The 26,004-nt window shown below is 47.1% G+C and overlaps 1 protein-coding gene across 3 annotated transcripts in view; it reads right to left on the reverse strand.

Annotated features, from left to right (window-relative positions):
• LOC119969538 (DEP domain-containing mTOR-interacting protein-like) overlaps window positions 1-26,004 on the reverse strand; it is an 83,281-nt gene that overhangs the window by 23,346 nt on the left and 33,931 nt on the right. For all 3 annotated transcript variants that reach the window (XM_038803266.1, XM_038803268.1, XM_038803269.1), the window contains 3 exons: window positions 24,514-24,654; window positions 14,021-14,091; window positions 2,977-3,081 (listed from right to left, as the gene is read on the reverse strand). In XM_038803266.1, the coding sequence (XP_038659194.1) occupies window positions 2,977-3,081; window positions 14,021-14,091; window positions 24,514-24,654 (317 nt within the window). The remainder of the gene's footprint in view (window positions 1-2,976; window positions 3,082-14,020; window positions 14,092-24,513; window positions 24,655-26,004) is intronic.

Below are 26,004 nucleotides of genomic sequence, written 5' to 3' on the forward strand. Positions count from 1 at the left end.
ATTTTGAAGAACTGATCGGTAGTGCCAAAGAGCGAGAGGACTTAGCTATAAATTCTTACATTCTGCTCTGTCCCCCTTTTGAGTTGCACAATGCAGGGAGGCATCACATGGAGACCAGGCATTTGAATGTTGGGAGAGGGAGATTAGATGAGGAGCTCCTGTTGAGTGTTTCCTAGCAACTAGAGGAGCAATGATGTTGATTTGGGTGCATTCCATTACTCCTCCCCACCAAGCCCTTGGCAAGAAAGTAAATGGTGTAGGAGGACATATGATGAAAAAAAACATATCTAAGACGAGATGTCCTTCATTAGAGCACTCATTAAAGAGTTTTCCATTTGCTTTGAAGTCTCAGACAGTTAGTAACATAATTAAAATCTCCTTAGGAAATTTGACCAACTACCATGCCATTGGCTAACACATTATACTTTCCCTCTCATCAACATAGTTTTTGCAACTATCTTATAAAATCTCTGCAGTGCAGAAGGTGGCCATTTGGCCCATCGAGTCTACGCCAAACATTGGAAAGAGTACCCTACCTAGACACACGCGCCGACCCTATCCCTGTAACCCAGTAACCCCACCTATCCTTTTGGATACTAAGTGGCAATTTAGCATGGCCAATCCACCTAACCTGCACACCTTTGGACGGCAGGAGGAAACTGGGGCACCCGGAAGAAACCCACGCAAACGCGGGGATAAAGTACAAACTCCACACAGACAGTGACCCAAGGCAGGAATTGAACCTGGGTCCCTGGCGCTATGAGGCAGCAGTGCTAATCACTGTGCCACCATCCCTGCCCATAATTTACCTTTGCTCTTCTTGTTACATTTTTTTGTAACCCTTTGTTGATCTTTAAAGGTTTCCCAATCTTCTAGCCTGCCGCTGGCCTTTGCAATATGATCTGCCCTAGTTTTTTTATCTTTATGTTATCTCTAACTTCCTCACTTAGTCATGGGTGTTATTTCCCCCTCTTACAATATTTCTTCCATTCTGGAATATATTTGAATTAACTATGCTTCAAAAGTACTTACATGGCTGTAAAACATTTTGGGGTATCGTAAGGCTGTGAAAGGTGCTATATTTCTTTTCCCAACATAAAATAATTCACAAAGACTAGCACAACTAATTGCATGGTATGGCACCAGAGGCAAATTAAAGGCACTTCAATACATTGATGAGCAAATCATGTTGAGCAAAATCTATCTGTGAATAGGAACCAACAAAAGATGCTAGAAAGATAAGTACTAATGAGGTGGGCCATTCAGGCCATCTAGTTCATCACATCACTGGAAACCTAGACCGCTGAACACCTAACGAGGTTTTAAGTAATTTTTAAACAGCTAAATAAGTTTTTACCTCCACTTTCATTCCCACGAGCCCCAAAAGACGTGCTTGTTAGGTGAATTGGACATTCTGAATTCTCCCTCTGTGTACCCGAACAGGCGCCATAGAACATAGAACATAGAACAGTACAGCACAGAACAGGCCCTTCGGCCCTCGATGTTGTGCCGAACAATGATCACCCCACTTAAACCCACGTAACCCGTATACCCGTAACCCAACAATCCCCCCATTAACCTTACACTACGGGCAATTTAGCATGGCCAATCCACCTAACCCGCACATCTTTGGACTGTGGGAGGAAACCGGAGCACCCGGAGGAAACCCACGCGCACACGGGGAGGACGTGCAGACTCCACACAGACAGTGACCCAGCCGGGAATCGAACCTGGGACCCTGGAGCTGTGAAGCATTGATGCTAACCACCATGCTACCGTGAGGCCCCCTAGTGTGGCGACTCGGGGATTTTCACAGTAACTTTAGTGCAGTGTTAATGTAAGCCTACTTGTGACACTAATAAAGATTATTATTATTCCATGCATTCATTCCTTTGTGTCAAAAGATATTGCCTAACATCAGACCCGAGCTTGCCTTTTACTAGTTTGCACCCATGACGAATTCAACTCTCTCGCTACAATTATATAGTTGCAAAGCACACAAAATGTGAAATTTAATTTCACTCGTAAGGCTAAGGAATAATCAGTTTACCACAGAGAACACAACTGGGTCTAATTTCAGCTAGGGCAGGCATGGAACAACCAGCAGGCAGCATCCACCCTCATACCCTCAACAAGAGGGCTGAGTTGTTTTGATGTTTTGATCACACCTGCATAATGTCAGCAAACAGCATGCATTAGGCCAGCTCTTACAGGAAGCTCAATGGTTGAGGTTTGGTGGACAGGTTGCGAGGAGAGACTGAAAAATCCGGTTTCCTCTGAGGATCCAAGCTGAAATTTCAATGTTTACTGTAATTTCAGTGATGATTAGGAGGGTGGGAATCTAGCCTCATGAAAATCAGAAACTTAGCAGGTTTGGAAGAAGCCTGCAGATTGTGGCTACAGGTTCGGGGTAAAATTTCCTCTTCTCTGCTCGAAGAATGGGCCTCAGTCCCAATCCCAGAAGAATACCCCTTTACTGAACCAGATAGACATTTTCTCCATTTCTCAAATTCTGTGATCTCCAAATAAATCTGCCTTTTAGTGCCAAATTCGGGACAACCTTATGAAGTAGGCCCATGACCAATGGGTCTTGGATTGAGGTTACCCAAACTCTTTTGATATAAGATCATTATAGCCATCAGACAGAAAGTCTGGGTTGGATTTCAATCCTGATCACAGAGGTGAAAGGATAGGGCGAGATCTTCCGGCTGTTCAAACCGGCGGGATCTTCCGATGCTGCCGCCGACGCATCCTCGCCGCGGGGTTTCCGTATGGCATGGGTTGGATTCAATGGGAAATCCCGTTGAAAGCGGTGGGACCAGTAGATCCTGCTTCCAGCCAACGGCAAGCCAACTCCCACCGCCGGGAAACACGCCAGAGAATCGCATCCTTAATGTCTAACCTATTACCCTATCCCTTTGTAATCATAAGTCATGTGTTTTCTTTATAATAGATTTCTTTGATCTTAAGCATTACCTTTATTCCAGCTGCTGCCGCTGGACCACCTGGGTCTACTGCCTGAATGTAACACGGTCTTCCTCCTCGTACCACGAAACCCCAGCCCACTGCATCACCTACAATCTGGGATGAAGAGAAACATACAAAAATAATTTGATTTTATCAGAACTGTTTTCTAAATGGGGTGTATTTATTTTGTACAAAACTCTGCACATAATGTTAAGCAAATTATACAACGCCTTACTGCTGAGGCAGAGCCTCACTCAATGTGGCCATGGGTCAGGGATCGTGCTTCAGTGTTGTAGGTCCTAGACTGCTCCACACTCATGGTTATCGAAGCTGCTAGCTAGAAGTTTCGGAGCTCCCATTTTTGTATGGTCCCTCCATGGAGTGAACTTACCCTCCGCACAGGTGGTGAGCTCTGAGAAGCCTTGGATATTGTCTCTCTTACCTCATTGCCATACTCCACACGGACAGTGATCCAAGCTGGGTATCAGACCTGGGACCCTGGAGCTGTGAAGCAACTATGCTAACTACTGTGCTACTGTGCCGCCTTTGGTTAAGTGGTAGTCTTGTGCGGTGGAGGATCAAGTTGGAAGTATGCGTGTGTGAAGCACATGCCTGCTATTTTAGAGAATTAAGAGGGTACTTGGCGCCTGAAGAATGGACACACCATCGTGTTTCAACTTTCCCATCAGTGGTATCTCGCAAGTCTGCCCGTGTATAAATATGTACTCAAATAAATACCCATGGAGGAGGTAAGCCCTAATTATCATGGATGCGAATAGTGCCGTTGTGTAGAAAAGTACTTTTTTGTTGTCCATGTAAAAGATTGGGTGCCCAGATAAGAAACATTCCTGACAACAGCATAAAGCATTGAGAGCTGTTGACATTTATTGATAAGATTTGATGACAAATCAATTTGCATATATGTTGTTTAACAATTAGAAATGCATGTAATGGAAAATTCCATTTGCTGATATAAAGATCATAGGAATAGAGCGAGTTAATGACTGTACAACAGTTTAGCAAAGGAAAATCACATTTGAACGATATTAGGCATCTCAGCGATCCATGGATGCAGAAAGAATGTGAAAACTGATTTGGCCAAAGATTGTAATGATAAGGTACTGAATGTAGTTAAGAGCTGGAGAGTTATTGGTGAAGACTTAGCTTTCAATAGAGAAAGCTTGAAGGTCACATCAATGTCACAACAAAATTTAACACACAAAAATACAGTTTGTTCAAAACGTGTATGAGATAGACAGATCTGAGAACTATGCAGATGAAACAAAAACATTTAGGAAAGAGCAAAATTTCCTCATTTTTCCCGTTGTAGTTCAAAACACTTTCATTGCAAAGTCCAGATTGAAATGTTGGTGCCTGTAAAATGGTTTTAGTTTGTTTTGTTTCTTGATCAACGCAGCTTATGTTAAAAAAAAAACATTGTCAATATTAGCACGGCTCACGCAAGGTATTTGGCACGGGACCATGCTCATAGCTTTCTCCACTTAGTTGGAGCAAAGCAGATCCACCCACGATTACACATGGTTCTTTAGTAAATCACAACTTTTTGGCGATTTCTAAATTAAAAGAAATATAATTAACATTTTTATCAGGCGATTCACCCTAAAATGTAACTGGAAGACTTTGGAACAAGTACAGTCTGTATTGCGTTTGTTGCTGACGATTCAGTTACCTAAAAATCAACAATGCTACACTGCTGCTACAAAAGTATTTTTTAAATATACAACGATTAATTCTTCATTACCAGCTGTATTTTCTGCAGGAAAACGTAGAGATAAATGAACTTGCGAATGTGCAAATGTTTAGTTTGTCCATGGTACTTGACTGAACTGCAACAAAGCCAGACCTTCAAACATTTAATTCTTCAGAAATTGTTTGACCTTGAGGAGAATTGAAATTAAAAGTGCCATAGTATCCATAACTTAAAAACTAGCCTGCCGAAACCTTGTCTAGGTTTGATTACTGCTAGTTTGCTAATTTGTGTTGGGTAAAAGATATCTGAATCTTCCGGTGGCAGCTATGAGGTGAACAGTTACACACACGGTAGCTCCTGCTTGGGGATTTGGTTTTTTGGCCCTTTCAGCCTGGTTAATGAGTGATTTTGGGGAAGAAGTTGGTGCAATATGAGAGAATAAGATCCCCTCTTGCGAGTAATGTCTGGCGGATACAATAAAAGTCAAACGTCAGGGATCCTCGTCAGATTCAGAAGGTCCTTGAGACTCAGAAGGGGAGAATATGGCGGAGGTCTCTGTGGCGTTGTTGCCCCCTCAGGACGACCGAGAAGTCGGTGGACTTCTTAGCAAGTGAGGTTAAGTCGCAGCAACAAGCACGCTGAGGATCTGGTGAAGGCGGTTGAGGGGGCTGTGGTACATATTCAGCCATCCTTAGACAGGATGGATCAACAGCTAGCGGTGCGGGGTCGACCATCAAGAAGGTGGAGGAGGCGGTCACTGACCATAGTGATCGGATTGTCTCTTTGGAGGCGGAGTTGGCATTGCTGGCAGAGGGGCGGGAACGTCAAAGGCCAAAGTCAAAGATCTGATGAATCGCTCTGGACGGCAGAATGTAAGAATTGTTGGGCTGCTGGAGGGCCTGAAAGGTAGAAACACCACTGATTACATCTCTAACATGTTTGGAAAGTTGGTGGGGGAGAGGTTCTTTCCAACCCCTCCTGAGTTGGACCAGGCACATCAATAGTTAAGGCAGAAGCACAGATCGGGGGAGCCACCACGTGTGGTCACAGTCAGGTTCCGGAGTACTTGCAATGGTAGATGGGAGGGCTATGCCATCAGAATATTCAGGATGTCGGGGTAGAGCTAGCAAGAAGGCATGTGGTGCTTGAGGATTATGGTCTTTGCTGTTTGTGTTAAGTTCTTCAGTATCTGTATTGTTGTGCGATATTTAAAGTGGTGGGTTGGGGGAGGGAGTTGAGGGGGTGGAGCGGGAGGAGGTGGGGGGGGAGGGGTAATTTGCTGACCATGACGGGTCTTTTGTTTCTGAACTGCTTTGTTGGAGGTGATGGTGGCCATCCTTGGGCGGGGCTGGATCTGGTGTAGATTGCGACCCTGCCGGATTGCCTCATAGGTGGGATATGACTGAACCTAGGAGGGGAGTGGGCAGGGGGTCAGAGACCATTGTCCGGCTGGTTACATGGAATGTGATGGGCTTAAATGGCCCAGTCAAAAGGTCCCGGGTGTTTGTCCACCTGAATAGTTTGAAAGCTCATTTGTTTTTTTTCCAGGAGACGCGTTTGAGAGTCCGAGATCAAATAAGGATGTGGAAAGGATGGGTGCGGCAGGTGTATAACTTGTACTCGGCGACTGTTGTATCGGATCATTCCCCACATTATGTGAGCCTGTTGTTGGAGCCAGGCTGACCTCAGTGACCCCCGTGGAGGTTGAACATGGCTGATCAGGGATTTTGAGAGTGGGTAACCTCTGCTATTGGGGAGCATGTGGACTTTAACAAGGATGAGCCAGTTTCGGCTTCCATGCTTTGGGAAGCACTGAAGGCGGTTACTAGGAGAGAGATCATTTCTTATAAAGCGTACAGGAATTGATATGGGAGGTGGAGAGGCAGAGGCTGGGGAATTCCATTCTTGAAGTGCCCAACACCAGAGCTTCTGGCAGCAACAAAGAAATTGCAGACGTATTTCAATTTGTTGTCAACAAGGAAGGCGGTGAGCCGGCTGTGTCGCTCGAGGGACCATTCTACGAGTTTGGGGAGAAGGCCAGCCGTCTGTTAGTTCACCAGCTGAGGTGGCAGGCTGTCCCTCGGGAGATAGTTCAGGTTAGGGACTCGGGTGATGGGATGGAGAAGGTCACTGAGTTAGAGGCCTTTTACCATGGGCTATATAAGCCTGAGCCTCCGTAGGAGGGTTCGATAATGTTACAATTTTGGGTAGGTTGACCTTCCTGGAGGTGGAACAGGAGAGAAGGCTGGAGCCAGAGGCTCTGATTGGACAGGAGGAGACCATGAATTGTATTTGTTTGATGCTGCCGGGCAAAGCACCGGGTCCGGATGTATTCACTATTGAATTTTATAAACACAGTTTGCTGGTCTGTTGATTCCACTTCTTTGGAATATGTTCAATGATTTTCTGTCCAGGGGGTGTTGTTGGCCACGTTGGCATAGGCATCAAATTCCTTGATTCTGAAAAAGAACAAGGATCCCACAAAGTGTGGGTCGTTCCAACCTATTTTTTCTGCTAAGTGCTGATGGTAAGTTGTCGGCTAAACTGTTGCCAACTCATTTGGAGTCTTGCCTGCCGGGGTGATTTCGGAGGAGCAGGCAGAAGTTTTTAAGAGCCAGCAGTTGATGGCCAACTTTAGGAGATTGTTGAATGTGACGTTGTCGCCCTCCTCAGTGATCGAGCCAGAGATCATTATTTTGATGGATGCGGAAAAAGCATTGAGCAGGGTTGAGTGGGGGGTACCTTTTAGAAAGGTTTGGCTTTGGGCCAAAATTTATGTCGTGGATTAGGTTTTTGTATAGGCTCTCCACTGAAGTGTCTGTACTAATGCCCAGAGCACTTTCAATTGAACAGGGCTACAAGGCAGGACTGCCCATTATGCCCGCTTTCGGTTGTGTTAGCGATTGAGCGGCTCGCCATTACATTGAGGTCGTTCATCAGTGGGAGGGGGATATAGCATAGACGGGGGAACATAGGGTTATGTGCGGATAATTTGCTGATATACATCACAAACCCACTCTCCAATGTGGGGGACAAGATAGACCTGGGAAAGAGTGATCCCCCCCCCCCTCCCCCCGCCCGGAGGATGAGAGCACCTCTGAGGAGGCAACCATTTTGTCCAGCCAGGACTAGTTTCCAGTATCTGGGAATTCGGGTGGCCGATTATTGGGCCTCGCTCCATAAACGTAACTTGGCCAGTCTGGTGGATGGGATGAAGGCTGATTTGAAGAGATGGGATGCCCTTCCTCTGACCTTGTCACGAAGAGTACAAACGGTGAAGATGAATATTCTCCCAAGGTTTTTGTTTCTGTTTCACTGTCTCCCAGCCTTTCTTTCTAATGCTTTCTTTGGTAGGATCAATAAGTTAATACCCTCTTTTGTTTGGGCGGGTAAGACCCCTCAGGGTCACAGGGCATTTCTGCAAAGGAATAGGCAATTTGGAGGATTGGTACTACCTAATCGATTATGTTATTACTGGGCGACAAATATTAAGACAGCGCAGGGGTGGTTAAGGATCTGGATTCTACATGGGACAGATGGAGGAGGATTCATGCATAGGATATGGTCTGAGGTCCCTTGTTTTTTTTAATATAATTTTAATTGTCAGAAGTAGGCTTACATTAACACTACAATGAAGTTACTGTGAAAAGCCCCTCATTGCCACATTCCGGCGCCTGTTCGGGTACACAGAGGGAGAATTCAGAATGTCCAAATTACCCAACAGCACGTCTTTTGGGACTTGTGGGATGAAACTGAAGCAGCTGGAGGAAACCCACGCATACACGGGGAGAACATGCAACCTCCGCACAGATAGTGACCCAAGCTGGGAATGGAACCTGGGACCCTGGAACTGCGAAGCAACTGTGCTAACCACTGCACTACCGTGCTGCCCTAGAAAAACTCTGTGAGCCTGACGTGATTTGAACTCGCAATCTTCTGATCTGGGGTCAGGCGCGTTACTGCTGCACCACAAGCCCAATACTGCTCCACTCCCTTTCTCTCGTCGAACCCATTTGAGAATTTGGAATCAATTCAGGCAGCATTTTAAATTAGGCTCTATGTCACAGATTTGCAAGAATCAGAGGTTTCTGCCGTCTGGTCTAGATTCAATGTTCAAGGTGTGGGAGAGGGAAGGATTGGTGAGGTTTAAGGATATATTTCAGGAGGGTAGGTTTGCCGGGCTAGATGGAATTCTACAGAGGTTCAAGCTCCCAAGAGGGAATGTGTTCAGAAACTTTCAGGTGCGTGATTTTATACGCAAGGAGCTTCCTTCATTTTCCCTGTTACTGGCGCCCTCGTTTATTGATAGGGTTCTATCCTTGGACAAGCTAGGGGAGGGAAGGATCTCAGACATTTCTGGGCAATTGTTGGTGACGGAGCAGGCATGACTGGAAGAAGTAAGGAGGGAATGGGATACGAGCTGCTGTTGGTCACGGGGGAGGGGGGGTGGGAGAGTGTAGTGAGGCACTTCATAGTGCTGGGGCGGTGGAATGGAGTGAGGCACTTCATAGTGTTAACCTTGCGCACAAAGTTAAGTCTGATACAGTTCAAGGTGGTGCACCTGACCAAGCCGCGTATGAATGAGTTCTTCTTGGAGATGAAGGTGTGAGTGGTGCTCTAGGGTGTCGGTGAACTACATGCACATGTTCTAGTCCTGACCCAAGCTTGTTAATTTTTGGTTCTCATTTTTTGAAATGATGTCAGGGATTCTGGGTGTTAAGCTGGAGCCTTGCCCATTGGTGGCCATTTTTGGAGTGTCGGGCTTGCTAGTGCTGCAGGCAGGGTCGAAGGCAGATGTTTTGGCCTTCGCCTCGCTAATAGCCCAGAGGCGAGTCTTGCTTGGGTGGAGGTCTCCGTTGTCACCTCAGGCTTTGGCTTGGTTAGGGGACCTGATGGAATTTCTGTACCTTGAGAGAGAATATCAAGTGTGTGATGAGGGGGTCTGTGGACGGGCTTTACTCAAGGTGGCAACCGTTCATTTATTTTTTCAGGGAGCTGGTTACCATCAGCTGTTTGTGGGGGGGTAGAAGAAGCCTGGTCAGTCTATTAGGATCTTTATTTTGGGGTAGGGGGCGTTGCATAGTCTTGAATAAAAATGGGTTGGGACTGGTGATATTGTGTTGGGTTATTTTTGTAATATTGAAAATTTTGTTTCATTAAAAAACACATTTAAAAAAAAATAAACCTAGCTGAAAGCACCGGTGGCCTCTTCGAGAAAATCTGTTGCTCCTCATGGTGTGGTATCTTTCCTGGTTATTTCATTGATCACTGCTAACCATGAATAGGGAATCCTTTTATATGGAAATACGAAAGCTAATTTAAAATCAAACCCTTCAAGCAATATTTTGCTCGACCAAGGAAATGTTAAACTTTACACCGGAAAGCTGCTCTTCCTACTCTTGAAGAAAAATCTAACAGCAACGTTACTGCCAATCTTTAGCTTTTTGCTTTTAGATTGGAGTTTACAACCCACAAGAATGGAGAAAAGCAAACCAAAATACAGATGAGTAAAAAATTTGAAGTGGAATTTTCCTGAAAAATGGCAATGTGTCAGGATCGGACTGAAAACCAGCACGGTTCTCTCCAGAAACGCAGTCGAGTTTTCAGATCAGATTTGCACAGAAAATCTGGAGGCTAGGTCTGCGGCAGGGCGGGGCCTGATAGAGCCAGCAAGGCCAGCTCCACAGAGAAGGGGGGGATCCATTTTTAGAAGGTGCCCGGATCTCAAAGTTTTATTAAAGGCCACTCCCTTTCCACACGGAGGTCGGGACCCCTTCCAAGGAGATCAAGACCCTCCCCCCAAAGGAAATCAGGACGCCCCCTCCCCCAAGGAGATTGGGACTCACCCAGAGGACATGGAGAACACCCAACCCCCATATGCAAAAGGGGAAACCCCCGACCACACAAATATTGGGGTATCCCCCCACATCATGCATGCATCTGGCTGACCCGAAACCCCCCGCCAGCATTGGAGCACTGCCCCCCCTCAATGGCACTGTGCCCCCCCCCCCCCCATCCTTGTTACTGGTCCCACCGCCACCCCTCCGCAATCTCTGACCCCCCCACCCCACCCCAAAGCATGCACAACCCCTTCCCGAAAGCCATCTAGCCCCCTCCACACATAAGGTGAACCCCCAAATGAGGCTCTTCAGAGGGCCTGGCCATCGCAGTGCCAAATGGGCAGTCTAGGTTAGCAGTGTCATGACTCTCATCACCTGGAGGTTTGCTCACCTCCTGGCATGGTCATCATAACTGGTTCTTGTTTTTGAAAACTAGTAGTGATTCATGCTGGCGTGACGTCACGCCGACAGGGTGGGAGGGCATTACAGCACCAAGCTGGTAAGTATATAATAATATATATTATACTGTATGGAAATCAGGGGCATGAACTTGATCACATCACTAGCGGGGAGTGGGAAAGATTGCAAACTGAGATCTCATCGGCGCAAATCCCATTTTAGCTCCATTGCGCATTTTAGCAGCCATACCTGGATCTGCACCCGTGGCAAATGGGCCTGCTAAATCCCACCCTTGAAATTTAGGAAAATTCTAAAAAGGCTGGTGTACAATTTAGTATTAAAAAATTACAAAGTTAAAAGTTTTTCCTGAATGGTAAGTGAGGAAGAATAAAAGAATTGGAAGCTTAAAGAAAAGAGAGTCACTAGACAAGAACTGGTGAACAATAATTCTTATGGAAGATTGTGTTGCGGGTTCTATTTTTGTTGCATAATACTATGATTACAGTGATAAAGCTATTCCCAAAAGATTACTGTGGGCTAACATTCTGGTCCAAAGTGAAATTTGGCTCTGTAATATTGCTTAACGTACACCTAGAACATAACTCTAAAATGATTTTCTTCATTATCTCAACATAGCCATTAATTTATTTATTGAGACAGGTTAATGCCTGTTCTAAATTAGAGAAGGGAATTTTAAATATATCTATTCAGCATCTGTACACTATTATTGCATGTCCTATTACTGGGCCTTTGTGCTTTATTAACAAAATCAAAGGGCGTGATTTATTGGCCGTGTTGCGCTTAAATGAGAGTGCGATGAGGCCGTTAAATAGTGGGAAATCAACAATCATCACTTAAGCCCAATCTCCATACAATTAATGGTACTAACGGTATCTAACGGTCCCCTGAGCAAGTGATCACGCGGGCGCCGATTAGGACTCCTTTTTTAAAATGTGAAACTGGCGGAGGGGCTGCTGCGTGACCAAAGGAGTTGAGTTGCCATCTTCACTCACAGGCAAAGAGCCGGAGGGCACTGGGGCTGCTTTCCTGGTGGGAGAGCAATCGGGGGCCAGCCATGGTCTGGTTGGCCCGCCATGGAGGGGTGGGGGTCGCGGAGCAGTTGACCTTCAAGTGGCACTTATTCCCGTCCTCCTGATCACGCAACATTTTATCTCGGTGATGGCCTCCGCCGGACCGAACATCGGGGAGCTCACGGCATTTCCTGCTCACTACCACACTTTTGCTTCAAAATGCGCCCAAAGTATTTTCCTCTCTGTGTGCTACCAATAGACTTGAATAATTTAAATCTTATTTTCTGTTAAATAATATCAATGACAAGCTAAACATTTGCACAAGAATCACAAAACACTTAGTCACTGCCATATAATTGAATTAAAGTTTTAACAAAAGACTTTAATGTTTTCTTCAAAGGCTGTTCCCAAGATTTCCCAGTCAGTTGGAGAACAGCAATTACCCAAGAACGTCTTGTGGTGAAAGCTTGCCACAGCTCCAATGGGCGGGAAAACAGGTTGAGTCCTGCCGGGTGTCAGAGGCTCAAGGAGCCAAGTTCCAACGTCAGTTCTCATATTCCTAGCCACTCCTCTTCCCCCTTCCCCTCCCCCCACACCTACAGTTCATCTTCTGATGTTAGTTTCCCTGCTGTTTGACCTTTCACATCTTTTGTCCTCTCTGGGGACTGCCATTAGCACTCTTTCCCCTTGGTTTCTGTCGCCATTAGCACTCGGTTTCCCTGGGTTTCTGTGGCTATGACTCATCTTTCATTCTCACTCCACAGTATAAATATTTCCCACTCTCTCTGTCTATTAGCTTTGACAAAGAGTCATCGGACTCGAAACGTTAGTTCTTTTCTCTTCCTACAGATGCTGCCAGACTTGCTGAGATTTTCCAGCATTGTCCTTTTCCCAGCCACTCAGTTGGCACGGCCAGGATCGGCAGTCAATGTGCCCAGCAAATGAGCTACTCAAGTGACACAAATAGCTCCAGACTTGGGATGAAGTCTGAACCCAAAGACAGTGTCCCTAATCATCTTATAATGGCCCCATTTTAAATAGATGTTAATTTTTTTCTAGGCTGGGGAAGGGAATCTAGCACCTGGCTCCTGCACCCTGGGCATTAGGTGGGGAATATTCCTGGCCTTTGGAAGAAGGGGCACACATATGTTTACAGGAGGTGGGTGAAGCATTTGGCATCTAAACCTATTGAGGCCTTGAGTAGGCCACTTAATGGCCATTAATGGTCTCATCCTTCCCTTGATGCTATTTTATTTTACCCATGATGCACAGATTGACATCGGCAAGGAAGGAGGACCTCCTTTACAGAACACCTGGGCCCATTAAGGCACCCCCCATCCCACCACTACCCCCGCCAACCACCCCCCACCCCAACAATATCATCTCCCTGCTTTGACTCTCTCCCAGCCTCCTCAACCCAGCCTCACCTGACCCCCTTACTGAGACCCCCAACCCTGGACTTACTTGGGTTCATCAGTGTGGTGGGACTGCCTGTAGTTGCAGCAGTGGTCACTGCTCCTGACTGGTGCTGCTGGAACATATACAGCTGTTGGCAGCTCCCCAAGACGGGACTTCCTCCCAAGAAATGGACGCCAGTCTCGCCCCGAAGCTAGCAAAACTGCTCTTAGCGTTATATTGATGCGGGGAAGTCACGGGGACCATGGGCAGGTTCCACCGTGACTCTTTAGCTGGGGAGGCGGGGCTACTGCACCCTGTAAATCCAGCCCTTTGTGCTGAGGTACATGGGGGCGGGGGGGGGGGGGTGAATTCAAATTAGGTTACCCCCTGACCCCATGCTCAAACAGCAGAGATCAACAGCGGACATGAGACAAGCTGGCATGCTGGGATTGCAGATTCCTGAGATTTTTCAGGCTCCATGAATCACACCACAGTTAACAGAAATGTTTCTGCACAATGATAACATTGGGTCTTACGCAAAATTCCATGCAATTTGAGATAAAGGGTTCTTAACTCTCCCATGGCAGCATTGCAGTTGAATCAGTTTAAAACCTCTACCATAGCCCCACTAGCAGTGTAGTAACTGATTAAAGTGTCAAGGAATGCACACTTACTGTTAATGTTTTCTTTAAGTAAGGTGCTCCAGGTGACAGGAGTTCTTCATTAGTTACTGGTCTCTTCAACACTACAACGTTAAACACCAGTGAGTATGTTAACATTTTAAGACTAATAAAATGACTACGTCAGAAACTCACCAAGGCCTATATTCGGGCAGGCTGTTAACAACTAGCAGGAAGGAGTCATTTTTTTGTCAGTAGATTTAGTGGGGGGGGAAAATTGAATTTACCTGTTGCCGTTTCATACCTCTCATGGCATTTCAAAATTCATGACACAATGGATTATTTTGGAGTGCTGTGACTGATAACCTGGACAAATTCCACAATTCAACAGGGTGAGAAGGGGACGTGATTTTCAACTTGTCTGTTTCTTGCCTGAATGGCAGGTGACGGGTGTAAGAAAATTTGAGAAACACCTTTGACACACAAGGCCTAATTTTCAGGCAAGCTACTCAATGTGCGCTTGAATACGTGCTTGTAAACGTATGCAGATAGGGGCCTAGGCCAGCTGTAATAATAATAATAATCACATATTGTCAGAAGTAAGCTTCAATGAAGTTACTGTGGAAAGCCCCTAGTCACCACATTCTAGCACCTGTTCGGGGAGGCTGGTTGGGGAATTGAACCCGTGCTGCTGGCATTGTTCTGCATTACAAGCCAGCTGTTTAGCCCACTGTGCTAAACCAGCCTCCAGGGTACTGGTGGCCATTATAATGTAGAAACGAGCTGAGAGCACACCATCCAGGCTAGACTCAGTCATACTGGAGATTAAACAGCCCAAGCAACAGCCTTAAAGGAGCCATTCAAGACCTTCCCATAGACGGTTACATAACTTTTTTGGCTGGAATTCTTGAGAGACCTGGAGAAGCAAGATTGTACCACGCCATGCATCCGCTCGCCTCCCACCCACAATGCCTATCCATGCACCCGACTTCCCCAACAGACCAACTTGCCAGCTGGGTCCATGCTGAAGCTCGCCTTTTTTCAGCTTTCCAAAACTGGAAAGTTGCAATTAAGTGCTCATTGAACTACAGTCTGCCAACTAGATTCGAAGGGGTTCCAAACATGAAAATGTTGGCTTCAATCAGGTACCCAGGCACATGCTGGCTATGTACCCATTCTGGGCTAAAGAACTCCCACATCTTGGGGGTGATTCTCCCAAATGGAGCCCAAGCGTTCGCGCCGTCGTGAACGGCGTCACGTTTCACGATGGCGCAAAACGGGCATGGTGACGACCGATTCTGGCCCCATAGGGGGCCAGCACGGCGCTGGAGCGGTTCATGCCGCTCCAGCCTCCCCGGCGCCAAATGGGCGCTGCGCTAACCCGTACATGCGCAGTTGGGTCACGCCAACCTGCGCATGTGCGGGGGACTCAACATGGCGTCGGTGTTCAGGAGCCAGCCGCGCAGGAAAGTAGACCCGGGAGTGAAGGGAGGCCGGGCCGCCGATCCATGGGCCCCAATCGCGGGCCAGACCCCATCGGAGGTTCCCCCCCCCCCCCAACAGGCCATCCCCCGACCGTTTGCACAGAGTTCCCGCCGGCAGCGACCGGGATGGACAGCGCCGGCGGGACTCTGTCGTATCCGCGTGGCCGCTCGGCCCATCCGGGCTGGAGAATCAGCGGCCCCGCCAATTCCAGCAGCCAGCGCCGTGCCGGTGCCAATGGCGCCGAATCTCCGCACCTCGGGTTCTATTGGGGCGGCACGGTACCACAGTGGTTAGCACTGCTACCTCACAGCACCAAGGACCCAGGTTCAATTCTGGCCTTGGGCGATTGTGTGGAGTTTGCACATTTTCCCTGTCTGCATGGGTTTCCTCCGGTTGCTCCATATTCCACCCACAGTCCAAAGATGTGCAGGTTAGGTGAATTGGCCATGATAAATTGCCCCTTAATGTCCAATGATTTGCAGGTTAGGTTATGGGGTTATGGGGATATGATGGGGTGGACGGGTGAGTGGACACTGGTAGAGTGCTCATTCGAAGGGTTGATGCAGACTCAATGGGCCAATATCTCAAATATTTAAATGGATTGCTTTTGTTAATTGTCTTTGTATTAAATTGATTTAAATCAATTCAGAACCTTTGTTATGTAACGGGCTTTACGCTCCAGTAAAGGTGCCGTTTTATTACACACAGTAAATCTCAGAGACCAGTGATCAGATTGTAACCTGCAGCATGCCAAGCACAGCCTGTAGGTGGGAGAGCAGGAACAAGGACAGGCCTGTCTAATAAATAACTATTCATGGCAATAGTCAACTACATTGCTTCCAGAACAGCATACAGAGCCTCATTAATGAGTAAAGCAAAACTGGTTGCAACTTCATTTTTATACTAAACAGAAAGTTTTTGAAACCTTACAATTAATTAATACCAACAAAACACTGAATGGTCTAAATAAACACTACTTTGACAGCATAGACTTAATCAACACAAACCTATAAGACTTAGAATACTTAAACGGCATTGACCCTGAGATTAGAAATTACCACAAAAGTTCATAATGAATCGAAAAAAGTCTTTGAATGTGCAAAGCCTTGCTGTAACTATAATGCCAGCCAAAGAAAAATTTCACATTTGAAATTTGGATCTGAACGACATTAATCCCCATGCTTCCCACCCCCCACCAAATGAAATAGGGGGAATGTAATTCCAACATGCCAATCACATTCAGCGACGGGACAGAGAATCCGTTTTGGTGCAAACATTGGGAGGGGGACCGGTTTATGAATTCTTCGGCCCCTGAAACGCGGGCACTCTGATTATCCACCACCTCAGGCCATTGCCTGAGGCCTTTCCCGCAATGCTCCATCCCCGACTGGCTGAGGTGGGCCTTTATAAATAGCTCCTCTGGTTGCCTCTGATAAAGTTCCCGGGTCAACTGTCCCATCCCCAGTCTGTACCCAACGTTCAGCAATGCTTTTAGTGCTGTGGTCCTAAATAGTGACTTTCACTTTAAGTAAGGCTTTACAGTACGGTTTTAACCACCATCCTGAACAGAATCTCGCAGAACCTTTACTGTGCAGAAGGAGACCATTCGGCCAATTGAGTTTGCACTGACTCTCTGAGAGAGCATTCTACCTATTCCCACGCCCTGCCTTTTTGCCCGTAACCTGTACATTCTTCCTTTTCAGATAGCAATCCAATTCCCTTTAGAATACCTCGATTGAACTTGCCTCCGTCTCCCTCTCAGGATGTTTATTCCAGAGTCCAGCCACCCTCTGGGTGAAAAATCACATTAGTTCTTGGAATCATAGAATTCCTATAGTGCAACAGTGTAGAAGGAGGCCATTCAGCCCATCTAATCTGCACCAACCCACCAAAAGAGCACTCTACCCAGGTCACTCCCGCATCTTATTTTGAACCTGTTCCCTCTAGTTCTCGATGCTCTCTTGTGTGGAAACATTTTCTCACTGTTTAATCTGCCCCTGCCCCTCAGGATCTTAAATATCTCTCTCTAGGCTCCTCTCAGCTTTCCTTTCTACAAGGAAAACAGACCTGAAACAAATCTAACAGACTGTTTATTTGGGAAGGGAAAAGAAAGAGAAGAGGTACATGAATCTAGAACCAGAGTTCCATGAGGAAAAATTGGGCCAACTGAAATATGCACTACAAACGATAGGGTGGCATTTTGGTCAGAAACATGAGCCGGGAGTCTCCCCTACCCGGCGGGGCGGGGGGTCCCGGTGTGTTGGAGTGGCGTGAACCACTCCGGCGTCGGGCCGCCCCAAAGGTGTCTCCACACCTTTAGGGGCCAAGCCCTCACATTGAGGGGCTAGGCCCACGCCGGAGTGGTTCCCACTCCGCCGGCTGGCGTGAACGGCCTTTGGCGCCACGCCAGCTGGGGCCGAAGGACTTCGCCGGCCGGGGTAGGACCGCGCATGCGCCGGAGCGTCAGCGGCTGCTGACGTCATACTGGCACATGCGCAGGGGAGGGGTCTCTTCCGCCTCCGCCATGGTGAAGACCGTGGTGAAGGCGGAAGCAAAAGATTCCCCCCACGACACAGGCCCGTCCGCCAATCGGTGGGTCCCGATCGCGGGCCAGGCCACCGTGGGGGCACCCCCTGGGGTCAGATCGCCCCGCTCCCCCCCAGGACCCCGGCGCCTGCCCGCGCTGCCTGCTCCTGCCGGTCAGGTAGGTGGTTTAATCACCGGCCGGAGAGGCTTATCAGCGGCGGGACTTCGGCCCGTCACGGGCTGGAGAATCGCCGCGGAGGGCCCGCCGACCGGCGCGGCGCGATTCCCGCCCCCGCCGAATCTCAGGTGGCGGAGAATTCGGAACATGGCGGGGGCGGGATTGATGCTGGCCCCGGGCGATTCTCCGACCCGGCGGGGGGCTCGGAGAATCCCACCCATGATTCTAGACCAGGGTTTTTCAAACTCAGGGTCGCGACCACAGGTGTGTTGCAGGTGGATGTCGGGAGGGTTCTGGAGCGATCGGTTGTGGTTCCCGATCGCGGGAAGAAGTTCCCAACTGCCGCCACCGGCTTTTAAGGATGCCGGCCGCGGGCAGACCCGATTGGTTGCGGTGTTTGGGGGGGGCGGCGCGAGGCTGGGCTGTGTGCTGGTCAGCATGCACAGAGTGGTGGGGTATGGGGGGGGGGGGGGGGAGAAATGGGCTGACGAGCATCCACATGGACGCGATGGTAACAGTGGTGTCCCCAGCTTAGAACTCTGCTCTGTTGCTCATCGTTTGTGCACTGCTCGGCTCGTCCCCCGCCGCCAATCAGCAGTGTACAACCTACGGCTACTTGGTCAATTCCTTCAACGGCCAGCACAACGTCCGTTTGCACTCCCACGACGGTACGTACTGGTCGGGAAGTGGTCTGTGACTGGGGTGGATACAGTGGGAAGAAGCCAGGCCAGGTTTCTCGGACTACTGATTAACCGATAACTGATTAATCAATAGGTCTGACATATGTGAACACTGGAAGAAATCTAGTCATCACTTTGTGTCGACACGCTCCAGAAACCAGGAAGTAAATGCTATTGGTGAGAATGGAGCAAGAGGTGACCTGAATATTTGGATAGTGCAATACAGTGGAAACGTAAGAAATAGTGTGACATTGCGTGTGTTTGACAAGTTACTTCATCTCCTCAAGTTGTAGTTTGTAATGTAAAAACAAGATTGTACGTTTTTCTGTATTTGGTTAATTTCTCAAGAAATGGGAATGTATTTAAAACAAAGCTTGTGTGTCAATGTAAGGATGCACATGTTCAACTGAAGTTGTTTAATTTTTAGCAGTAAAAAGTCATAAAGTTGAAAAAATTAGGTATTAGAAATAAAGTTTCAAAGTAAAACAAATAATGCCGTTTGCGACCGTCCTTTAAATATGAACGATGAGTCTTTCCGCCAGAGGCAGCAGCAGAGAGAAGGTCATGCGCCCTGCACGTCAATGCTTTGTGAGCAAAATCATAGAGGTGAGATTCCTCCATTTTGTAGCTGCCAATAAGCAAGCAACAGAACTGTGTGAAGAACTGAAGATGGGTCATTTTGTAATAAGTTAGAGAGGGCCAGAGATACAAACAGAACAGAATCTCACAACTAAATCTGCTGGAGAGAGTTTCTCAGGAGAGTTCACGGTAGCACAAGGCAGTGCTGGTGTGAGCTGTATCCCGAGCTCCAGGGCCTCTGGTGAACAAACAATTAAGAAGAAACTGAAATCGGGAACAAAGCAGTATAAAGATGACTTCTTGAGGTATGGCGCTAATTGTGCCAATCAAGATGCAAAGCCCATGTGTGTTACATGCAGGGAAGTGTTGACAAATGAAGTTTTAAACAGTCAAATCTTCAAAAGCATTTGAAGACTAAGCATGGCGAGTTTGAGGACAAACCTCATGAATTTTTTCGAAATATGCAGCAAGAACTTAAATCGTCAGCTGAAGGCCTTAGCTGAAATGTAACATTGAATGACAAAGCAAGAGAGATCATGAGGACCAAGTAGGCCCACCTGCCGCATTAAAGGCAAGCAATAATGGTATGTCGCGAAGGGCGGCCGGCTTGGGTCACTAACGTCAGCCGGCATGTCTCGCGAACATCGGCCGGCATAGGTCCCAAAGGTCCGCCGGTTGGTAAAAGTGGGTCCCATGAAAAAAAGTTTGAGAAACACTGTTCTGGACTGTAGGCTAGGGGAATAATGCTTTGGTAAGCAGTCCATGAAGTAAAATCTGTGGCAATTAAAATTTAATTCTCACACACTCCCTTAATCATTTTGTGGGATTGGCACTCATGCCAAACCACCGGGCTCAGACAGAGAATTACAGCCAAGGCAGAAGTTGAGTAATACAGATTGCCTCGAGTGATTCTCAGGTAGGAAAGAACATGAGCCTCCGAACGCTGTTGCTACCCTTTAATCCCCCTGCAGAAATGCTGAGTTGATTTGTGAAACAACAGTTTACCTATGATGCCACTCCGCTCAAATAGCCTTCTGTCACTGTCCTCGCACAAAATTAATGGTCAATTCGGCAGAGTAGCAATGGTGCCAAAGCCTGGGAAATTTCAACGTAGCAAGTGTACTTCGAGAACAGGGAGCTTGAAGTTAAAGCTGTTGCGCTCCTGACTGCCTCTGACAACTTTCATCTTCCACTGTGCAAAGGAAGAGCAAAATAGCTCGACTGACCTAACTACTCCCTTCGTGGAAATAATTAAACATGTTATAGCCCACAGCAGAGTTGTCACCATGTTGAGCATTATCTGCTGTCCAGTAGGTTTCCCCAAGTAATACTTTCAAACTCTATTGCATCATAACCTAATTTAATCTAACGTTATGGAGAAAATGTTATGGTCTCCTGCCAACAGGTTTGAAGGCAGGATGTACTCGTAAAAGTGCAACCTGTCGTCAGCCCACCACCTACCTGCCAGCTCTGGCCTCTATCCCATTTTACAGGAAGTGGTGGAGGTGTTGGGTGCTCGCGCCCACTTGCCCTCGGGCTTATCAAGGCCTACAAGTGGACAATTAATGGCAACTGAAATGCCTCATCCCACCCCTGCCACTATTTTATCCATGGCAGGGGAAGGCCCACCCCAAGTAGGCAGCAACTTTAGCTGTGTGGGTTGGTGTCAGGAAATGGGGTCGTACCTCCTTTAGGTGTCCTTTGTGTCCATTGAAGGCAACTCCCCCAAGGCCATACCTCTCCGCAATTTTACCCTCCCTCCCAGGGCCTCACTAACCCGGCCCTGAACCCACTTACTCCCCTTTTCTGGGCCTGCCAGCTAAGTCCTGGCAATACTTTATCTCTTGTCTGGCATTCATTAGGTTCTCTTCATCAGGGACTGGCTGTGATCCCAGCAGTGGTCACCACTCGAGCCTGGCGTTGCTGGGACTACAGAGCTGCAAGCCATCCATTTAGCCTGCAGCATTCTAAGGCAGGACCTCCTCCCTAGATGGGGGTAGAAGTCTCACCCTTAGCCAATTAACAATCTGCTGAACATGAAATGGCTGCAGGACAGCCAGTATCGTCAAGGATGCATTCCCCGCCAATTCTTCCGAGGACAGGACGGAAAAGCCACCATCCAAAAAATCTTGGTCTATGTTATTTTCACAGAACAATATCACCCTCCACACTTCAAACCACATTGTCCATCACAACAGGTGACTCACTGCAGCAGTCACCAGCGCAAAGACTGAACAACCTAAACCTCCATAACCTGTGAGACCCAGCACAGAAACGTTGGTGAAGGTGGTACAACTTCCACTAGCTGACGCTGGTTTGAAAGGACAATGAGGGGTTGCAGGTTGTAAAAGTATGAATATGGTAGGTCGAGATCAGTGGATCTGACTTCAAAGTGAAGTTAGTAGAACATCATTGTCTTCTACACACTATGATGGAACGAAGGTCGAGCATACAGAATTCCCTATCAGAAATATCCATGCCAGCCGAACACTGATTTGGGCAGATCCTGGGTGCACAATATGGCCAGATCTGAGGAAAGATTACAGATAGTGGTTAGCACTGTTGCTTCACAGCGCCAGGGTCCCAGGTTCGATTCCCAGCTTGGGTCACTGTCTGTGCGGAGTCTGCACCTTCTCGCTGAATCTGCGTGGGTTTCCACCGGGTGCTCCGGTTTCCTCCTACAGGTCTCGAAGACGTGCTATTAAGTAATTTGGACATCCTGAATTCTCCCTCTGTGTACCCGAAACAGGCGCCGGAATGTGGAGACTAGGGGCTTTTCACAGTAACTTCATTGCAGTGTTAATGTAAGCCTATTTGAGCCAATAATAAAGATTATGATTTGATCTCCCACCAAATGACTTGTCAGGCCCTGATCCAGCCCCTCTTTCACAGAGTAGACTTCTAAAGATCCACCAGGATATAAGAACACACAGGGCTTGGGAGTACCCAATCTCAGTCTGACTACCTCTACATTAATTGGTTTGTTTGGGGCTTTTGGGAGGACCAACCCCATGAAAGGTTACATGAAGCCCCTGGGCATAGTCAAATTTGACATATCAGAGTTCCAGTCAAGATTGTGGCAATTCTGTTGTACTATTCGCTTGTATGTACAACAGGAGGACATCGAGAGAACCATAGATTTTTGGCCTCAGTATAAACAGTGTTGATGGGAGATCAAACATCTATGCAAGCTCCAGCAGCTGGCCCATTCAGATCCGACGTGGAAACCTCAGACCACAGTGAGGAGCTTTTACTTTTCTAACCCGCAGGGAAATTGGCGGTGAAAAAAGTCTTGCGGAACGAAAGATGTGCAGATTAGGTGGGTTGGCCATGCTAAATTTCTCCTTAACGACCGAAAGGTTAGGTGGGATTATGCAGATAGGGCGGGGGCGTGGGCCTAGGTTGAGTGCATTTTCAAAGGGTTGGTTCAGACTCGATGGGCAGAATAGCCTCCTTCTGCACTGTAGGAATTGTTTTTAAAACCTCCACTTGGGATTTCCTTAAAAGCCAAGGATATTTCTAACTCCAAAGAGTGCCAGTGATATCGCTGATCAGCTGACTTGACTAGAGGCCAGACATTCCCCACACTAGGGATACATGGGTAACAAGTTGCAAAGCTGAATTTCAATCAGGTTCACAGCCCCATTACATTTAACTTAGAATCAGTCCCCTTGGGTCGGGATCACTGCTCTTCACTTTCCAGGCTCCGTTGAAGCAAGAAACAAATGAGTTGGAGGAAGGTTTGTGTCCGGCAATATATATTTCAGCACTTAAAGCCACCCAACACCAACTCACCCTTTGGATAGGTTAGAATTCAGCCCACAGACCTCTATAGTTTGGATCTCAACAAACCAAGTTCAGCAGTTATTGAGAAAGACAAGATATTTAGCATCTTTTTAAATACTGTGTCTAAACCTATGCTCCAGTTGTTTGTTACCCCTGGGGAAAATATTAAAAACTATTTTAGTGGCTTGATTGGATTTGACAGGGCCGTCGCCCAGACACATTGTTGTAAACCTTGGATATAGGAATAGGAGTAAATCTCTCAGCCCATCAGCTCTGTTCTGCCATTCAACTAAATCAGAGCTAATCTGTACCTCAATCCTAGTTTACTGCTTTTGATCCACATCTCGTAAAGCCTTTACTCAACAAGAATCTATCAAGCTCAGTCTGGTAAATTCCAACTGGCCCAGCATCTCGAGTTTCTTGGGTGGTGATGGTGATGAGTAGGGAGGTGCGGGGGAGAAAATAGTCTCCCCCAACCCCCCCACAGTGGAAATGGCTTTTCTTCATCTGCCCCTTCGAATCCTTGCATCATTTTAAACAATTGAATTTGATCAACCCCAATCTGCGACACTCAAGTGAATACAGGCTTAGCTTATGCAGCATGGGCCGATTTGGGAGACTATGGATGGATTCTCCGTCCTGGGATACCTGGATCGCGTTACATGATGGGGCAGAGAATCGGATGTTGGGGCAAGATTGGGATCAACGCTGGGCAATACAGGAATCCCTCGTCTTTCACGCCATGCATAAATTTGCAAGGCAAGGAACACTGAATTGCTTTCCGGTTTGCACTCCCAGGGGTATTGTAAGCCGGTTACAGTTTAGGAAAACGGAGATTCCACCCTATGTTCTCTCGCCAGAGCTGAATCACATCTGATTCCCACTTCTTAGCCATGCAAATTGATGCATGGCCGAGGAGTATGAGATATTCCCGAGGGAATCCCGCTATCGGGCCGCCCGCTAAAAATGCCAGGCACTGATCCCATTTTCTGCCTGACGCTGGATTTTCTGCCACCGCAGCGGAGTTCGCAATGTGGCAGAGAATCCAGCCCACATTCTCAACATTCGTTCTGGTAAATCTACATTGCAGCTTTGTTAAGGCCTTCTGGGCCGAAGGCAGTACATTGTAAAATGATGCACTCACAGTCTGTAATTTTTCATCCATTAAATTTAATACACAAAAACAGTCCAAGGCTAGAGGTGCCTAATTTTGCAATGTGATTTCCCAGTATGTATGTGATGTGCTGTAACATAATTTTTGTGACCAAGCATTACATTACTGCCCTTGTAAATTTGAACTGTGTTGCTCTCACCTGACTTCGGGTTACACTCCACTGAAGGCAAGCTGGCAAGGCAGGGAGATGTATTGTAAAAGGCTGTACTTCCTGTGGCAGCAGGGGTAATGCTGCTCCGACGTACAGCCGACACCACCTTTATCTCTTTATTGGTTTGCACTAGAAATAAGGAACAGGAAACAAGTTAGGCGTTCCTTGCATTGGCTGCTTAGAATCACATATTTATTCCATCAATAGTAATACAGCCAACACCTTAACTGATTTAACCTGGGCAATAAAATCTAGGAATGTTTGATCTATTGAGAAATGAAGTGTTTTCCAAAGTTTGAAGAATGCCTGTATGTGTGTACTCCTTAATAACTCACCCCTATTATTCTTGGGTTTTCAGTCCATGCTGATGCATTTGAAATGAAATGAAATGAAAAAATGACAATGAAAATCGCTTATTGTCACAAGTAGGCTCAAATGAAGTTACTGTGAAAAGTCGCCACATTCCGGCGCCTGTTCGGGGAGGTTGGTACGGGAATTGAACCGTGCTGCTGGCCTGCCTTGGTCTGCTTTCAAAGCCAACGATTTTGCCCTGTGCTAAACCAGCCCAGAAATGAAAATCGCTTATTGTCACGAGTAGGCTTCAATGAAGTTACTGTGAAAAGCCCCTAGTCGCCACATTCCGGCACCTGTTCAGGGAGGCTGGTATGGGAATTGAACCTACGCTGCTGGCCTTGTTCTGCATTACAAGCCAGCTGTCTTAGCTCACTGAGCTAAACCAGCCCCTGCCCTGGGTTAGTGTTAGCATTCTGGAACGAGGAAACCTTCATTCAAAGAATTATGGAATTTTATATTAGAGAAGGAGATTATTCAATTTATTTTCCTACACCTGCTTTCTGAAGAGCTTTCCAGTTAGTAATTCCTGCGCACTTTTTCCAAACACTTTAACAGTTTACTTTTTACAAATATTTATCCATTTCACTTTTTAAACAATATTATGGATTCATTAACAAGAGTGTCAAGTAGGATGTTGTATTTTCCCATAATCCTCTGGACAAAAAAAAAATCGCCTTATCATCTCCGAAGAATCCAACCATCAGTCCTTGATATTCAATGGCATTACCAACGTTCAATTCCTCTTTAGCAACATCCTGGGGGTTAGCATTGACTAAACTGGACTAGCCATATAATATTGTGGCTATGAGAGCATGTCAGGGGTTGGGAATTCCATGGCGAGTAACTCACCACCTAACTGCCCAAAGCCTGTTCTCTGTCTACAAGACACAAGTCAGGAGTGTGATGGACTACAACTCACTTGCCTGGATGAGTGCCACTCCAACAACACACAAGTTTGACACCATCTAGGACCAGAGGCAGATTTACAATGAAACACACCATGCCTAGGCACAGAGCCCCAAACAATGGGGAGGCCCCACTCTGGCCGGTACACTGGACAGCCAATCAGAGCCTGATTGGATGAGGTGAGGTCAGCCGCAAAGCAGAGCCAGCGAGGTGAGCGGG

This window comes from Scyliorhinus canicula, chromosome 7 (genome assembly GCF_902713615.1).
Source record: "Scyliorhinus canicula chromosome 7, sScyCan1.1, whole genome shotgun sequence".
NCBI lineage: Eukaryota > Metazoa > Chordata > Chondrichthyes > Carcharhiniformes > Scyliorhinidae > Scyliorhinus > Scyliorhinus canicula.